Raw genomic sequence first — 5,739 nt, 5'->3', positions numbered from 1 at the left:
GTCATTTCTGTGTAACCCTGATTATACCGTTTTTCGAGCTGAGATTTTGCACACACGTAAATTATAACGTTATTGAACGAAACAAATGGAGTGAGATCTGGTCCACGTTACCGGCGGCCATCCCGAGGAGGCTCGTAGGGGGTAGGAGAGAGAGGAGGCATTTTTTGTTTATGAATTTGTGATATGTTTCTAATGATTTCTCCCTTAAATCACATCAGATTTTGTTCTTGACGCTAGCCATTTCTTCCTTGTGCGTGCTTCTGATACATGATACGGACCACTTCTCTTTTCAGGTGTTTGAATGTGTGGTTTAAGAGAACCAATCTGTGGTTGGATGGTTAGAAAGATAGTGCTACGCCAGAGTTCAAACCCCGTTTAACACTATGTTATCGCATAAAACTAAATTGGTTTTTTGGACTCAATCTCTTGAGGTACTCATAGGGTACATTCATAGAGGTGAGTGTATATATATACGTATTGTGTTTTAAAAAAGAAAATATGCTTGAAACATTATGTCAGATTTTGTCATTTCTGTGTAACCCTGATTATACCGTTTTTCGAGCTGAGATTTTGCACACTCGTAAATTATAACGTTACATACATCACATGTTCTGGAAGGCATATGTCTTGAAAAACAGATTCACTTGTTTGCTAGAGAATTCGTTTCCATGTCATAATCACAGTCGTTGCTCAGCTTGAAGGAGAGAAGAGTTGCTGTAGCAGAGAATGGAAGGAGGTTCAAGCAAAACAAATGGCTGACGATGTGTCACCGTACAAAACCGAAGCATTTCACCTAGGAGCATCCAGTACGTAATCAGTGCCATGGTAACTGAAAACGAAGGAGGCATTTAAATCCTGAGCCACAAATTAGAATAAAATTTCTCCAATGTTTTCATATTCACAGTGAAAATAAACTGTTCCAAGTACTACAACTGTTAGAACCCTGATGAAATTTCTGTATCCCTTTTTCCCCACGATAAAAGCAGGGGGAGAAAGCAATACAGCGAAATCTCACAGATACTGCATTTACAGTGCTGCCGCCTCACAGAAAGCAATTTCAGGATTCAGAAGTCGGCGAACAAGTCGTCCTCGTCCTCGTCGTTGAGGCAGCGGCGGTACCGCTCGAGGTCCTCGTCGGCGAGGCCGTACCGAGCGCGCCAGTCCTCGAGCCTGGCCTCCGCCTCCCGCACGTTGCCCATCACCGTCTGGTACGCCACGTTGATCCGCTGGAAGTCCACGCCGTCGTTGTCGTCGCCGCCGTCGCGCCGGCGCACGACGTCCGGGTGGTACTGCAGCGCGAGGCGGTGGAAGGCCTTCTTGACCTCGCCCCTCGTGGCCCCCGGCGCCAGCCTCAGCGTGCGGTAGTGGTCCTCCTCCACCCCGCCCGCGGACCTCGCCGTCGCCGCCCCGCGCACGCGGCCGCACCTTATCGAATTCGAAGCCATTCGTTGTCGTCGCACCGGCTCCAACGCTGGCGACGGGACGCGCAGGTGCAGCGCTGCTCCTCCGGCGACGGTGGCCATGGGTTTAGGAGCGCCGAGCGCGCAAAGAGAAGATCGATCAGTGGCGGTGAGTTGGAATGGAGTTTATCGGAGCTTGGATCAGGATGTCGTTCGTTGTATTGGTACTTTGGTACGCTGACTACGTGCTGCAATGCCTGGAATGGATGAGGATGACGCGTGGGGCTGTGGGATTTATAGGAGGAGGAGGAGGAGGCGCGCGGTTGGGCTCGGCTCGCCGGAAGCAGCGGCACGTTCGGGTTTGCTTGACGGTGTTTCCCACGTTGGCTCGCACGTTTGGGCACGGACAAAAACTTGGCGACGGGGAGGTTCGACAGGTCCATCCGTTCCGTTTTCTCCTCCATGGCCCCCGTTTTGGGCAGAATTTTGCTGGAACCAAAGCTACAGCCTACAGACCAGTTGTCCTCGAAGAAAAGATGGTATGCTCCACGTAAGTTTTAAAAGGAGAGAAAAGTAGTTTTTCAGCACTCACACATTGACCAGGCGCATATATATATCTCAAACATGAACCCTAGAACTGGATAATACTCTCCAAATGCGTAAATACACACCTGCCGCCTCCGATGGTTTTAAACCAAATTAAGCGGTTTGAAAATGACTCCGCTGTTTCTCAACTAGTTTTAGATTCCTTTTGTTTGCTTCATGCAAAAAATGGTTTCAATTTTGATTCATTTCTAGCTTCGTTTTCTTATAAATATGGTTACAAACTTGGTTTGAAATATTTTTTCAGTCCATTGCACATGTTCTTATCGAATCTTTTTCACTAAATCCAAATTTGGTTAATTTCCTAGGATTTATTTGTAATATAATTTTTTTTGAATTTTTGGTTGCTTCATCACACCTTATAGAGTATTCTCTAAATATTATTGGGTTCATGGTTTTTAGATTTTGGTTTCTATTTCTCTTTCATTTTAGTTCCTCACACTTAATTTTTTTTTCTTTCACCTCTAGTTTTAGATTTTTCGTTAGCTTCATCCAAAATTATTGTTAATCCATACTTTTTATTGGTTTAAGCAAAAATGATTTCAATTTTGGTTATTTTCTAGCTTATGTTCTAGATATAGTTTCCAATTTTGTTTGCCATAGTTTTTGTGTCCATTGCATATCTTCTTAGGCAAACATTTTTCACTACATCCAAACTTTGTTCATTTTCTAGTTTCTATTTTAAATAGAGTTTAAAAAATTAGGTTGCTTCATCACACCTGATACAGTTTTATTTTATGGCTAGTACTCCCTCAGTCCCATGGGACGTGGCGTATAAACTTAGTTTAAAAAGTCAATGTTTTCAAACTTTAACCAAATATATTAAATAAAATATTAATAATTATAATATTAAAGAAGTATATTATGAAAATATATCTTATAATGAATCTTATGCTATTGAGTTAGTATTATAAATCTTCATATTTTGATATATACTCTTGGTAAAACTTTGACAATATTGACTTTTTATCTAAGTTTATACGCCACCTATTTAGGGACAGAGTGAGTAATGGTTTGTCTTCTGCATATAAATCCGTTGTCATGTTTTCACCACTGATGCAATACTTCTTCTTACTAGATTGAAGACAGATGATCAAATTTTCTTCATCCATTGAGTAATGATTTTTAATAAATTTGCTTGTAATTAGAAATTGGTTTCTTTCTCCATATAATTTTTTACATATAAATTGGTCCATGATTGTTAGATTTTTGTTTAATTTTTGTTCCTTGCACTTACATTTTGGTTCAATTCCACTTTAATCTTTTCGTTTAAGTCCTTCAAAATAATTGTTCATGCACCTCCTTTTTATTGTTTAATGCAAAAATGATTATAATGTTGGTTCATTCGTAGTGTTATTGTAAATATAGTTTTAAATTTTGCTCAGTATATATAGTAAATACTAGTTGTGTCTAAAATCAATATTTCAAGTTTTGGTTCATAAGTAATGATTATTATTTAAAAATTCCTCATAATTGGTTTATTTGTTGTTCCTTGACAACTTCTGAAAGAGCAAAGTATCTATTCTATATGATTTGTGTGTTTGTTGGCAACACGAGAAAATTTACCATGTGTTAAGTGTGTAGGAATTAACAATGTGAAGCACAAGATGGTCGATGACCCTCCACATGTGAGAAGACCGAAGTCCAAGGTTGTAGTCAACGGTAGGTCGTAAATAGTAGGTTTTCCTGTTTTTGTGTGGGTCTCGGAGGTAATGGTGGAGAAAGAGCCTCAGAATTCTAGTCGTAGTCTTCTCCGTAGGGGCGGAAACTCCAGCCTAACGGGACCAGAGATTCCGGGTTGAACCTCCGGCCCAAGTTTCAGCCCCCCCCCCAACAGACACACACTTCCTGGTTTTGACCAAGTGGTTATCACACGGATGGGGGCGGATATTCTTGACCAAAAGCTTCAAGTTTCCAAGGGGGATATCCGGCCCGTCGGGGTGCCTTGTGGCCCATGAGATTCCAAGGGTCACTTACCCCTGTGATTTTGGCCATGCAGAGTGTATAATGGCTAGAAATCTGTAGGACTAATAAATATGCACCCGTTCTTCCCTCAAGGAGGCTACTTGTTTTTCTTCTCTCTCCTCCATTACTTGGGAGCTGAAACTTGGTGGATCTCCCTATTTAGCCAACCAATAAAGACCCCCTTTGGGGAATCGAAGGAGCAGTGCTAGATCTACCCTTTGACCAAAGGAATTCGAATTTCCTCTTGATTCTATCAAGGACCTTGTAACCCTAGGTCTTCATAGTGAAGACCCTTGTGAATAAACCATCTGGAGGCTTTTTCGGTGTTTGTAAGAGCTTGAAGATGGTGTTGAGAGCCTCCAATTGAGTTGTGGAGTGTGTCCCAACCTTGTGTGAAGGTTTGGTATCCAACTCGACCGACACCGCCTAGTGGAGCGTGGATTCACCTTTTTGGTGGGTTCACCGATAATAAGGTTAAGCGTTTGTGGTGTCGGTGGCCTTTTGTGGAACCACACCTTTCCACTGTTGACGCACTTATCTTTAAAAGGAAAGAACTACAGGAAATAAATGTTGCGCCATTTGTCTCCATCGGTTACTTCAATCCTTTACGTGATTCTTCTTATTACTTGTCTTTGTGTTTATCTTTGTTCTTGCTCATTTAGGTTGCTCACTTTGCATTTTATCATCTTTACTTTCTTGCATACCCTTAAAAATTGAAAAGGGCTAAAAATTTGCTAGCTTCTATTCACCACCCCTCTAGTCTCCCATACTAACCTTCCAACTACCAAATTCGTTCATGTTTTTTGTTTAAATTTTTGGCCCAGTTTTTCCTTATTTATGAAAATTAGCTTCTAAAATTTTCAGTTATTGTTCTCTAAAGGTGAACATGAACACATTATTTTTAGATGGAGCATATCCTTTTTCGGGTTCGGTCTAGAGAAGCCCAGAAGCTGGAGTTATTTTGTTGGGCAAGTTGAAGAAGAACCTCGGATCTCGCATCAACACGCTGATCTTCGGCAGGAGCATCCAAAAAGGAGCCTAATAATGCCAAGAAGTATAATGAGGATTGAAAAACTTGTACGCAGATAAGGAAAAGAAGAACACAAAAGGAGAAACTCACCTGCCATATCCAGACTTGCGTCAGTCAACATGTCAAGCATATAATTTTCTCGAGAGGCGGCCTGTAAGGCCTCGGTAACTGCAGATTCTTTCAATTTTAAGGATTCTTGAGCCTGTTGAAGTGCTATTTTCTCCTGCTCAGAAGATTTGCGGGATTGTTCCATGACAATAAGGAACTGTTTCTTCATGGCTTGGAGTTGTTGTCGAAGTTCAATTAATTCTAAGGGATTTGAGTTAGCACACGAAGAATCGTCGAAGAAAACGTCGTCAGATATCCGTTTCGAGTGAGACGTAGCAGGAGAAGCAGTGGACGGTCCAGCAGTCTTAGAGTAATTATCAAACACCAACTGGAAGAAAGAAAAGGTCGACATCAATCACTAAACATAGATTCCTTCTTTTTTCATTCATAAGTCGAAATATTTACATAAGCGAGGATTCATTACAAAAGGACGACTCCTAGTGAGTCGACAAAGGTAGCCACATATCTTAAGGATATCGACAGCTATCAAAAGAGGAAAAGAAGACAAATGGAGGGGTAAGTTGGTCTACTTGACCTCCGGCTTTGCGGTACTAGAGGAAGCAGCTGGTTTATATCTGAGGAAGGAGAGAATCTTTTTCGAGTGCGGCTTGGCGGCCTTCACCAAGGACTTCC

At 41.6% G+C, this 5,739-nt stretch overlaps 1 protein-coding gene across 1 annotated transcript; it reads right to left on the bottom strand.

Annotated features, from left to right (window-relative positions):
• Nucleotides 1-1,064: 1,064 nt before the first annotated feature.
• Nucleotides 1,065-1,523, bottom strand: LOC124696359 (chaperone protein dnaJ 8, chloroplastic-like). Its single transcript, XM_047229097.1, has one exon. It carries the CDS (start codon nt 1,521-1,523, stop codon nt 1,065-1,067), a length of 459 nt encoding a protein of 152 aa, XP_047085053.1.
• Nucleotides 1,524-5,739: the final 4,216 nt, after the last annotated feature.

The sequence above is a fragment of the Lolium rigidum genome, chromosome 3 (assembly GCF_022539505.1).
Source record: "Lolium rigidum isolate FL_2022 chromosome 3, APGP_CSIRO_Lrig_0.1, whole genome shotgun sequence".
Taxonomy (NCBI): Eukaryota; Viridiplantae; Streptophyta; class Magnoliopsida; order Poales; family Poaceae; genus Lolium; species Lolium rigidum.
Note: the sequence above shows the minus strand (reverse complement) of the source record. Positions and strands in the feature narration are given on the sequence as shown.

Coding starts and splice junctions, on each gene's coding strand:
- LOC124696359 (XM_047229097.1), bottom strand. CDS start 1,523: ATGGCCACCGTCGCCGGAGGAGCAGCGCTGCACCTGCGCGTCCCGTCG.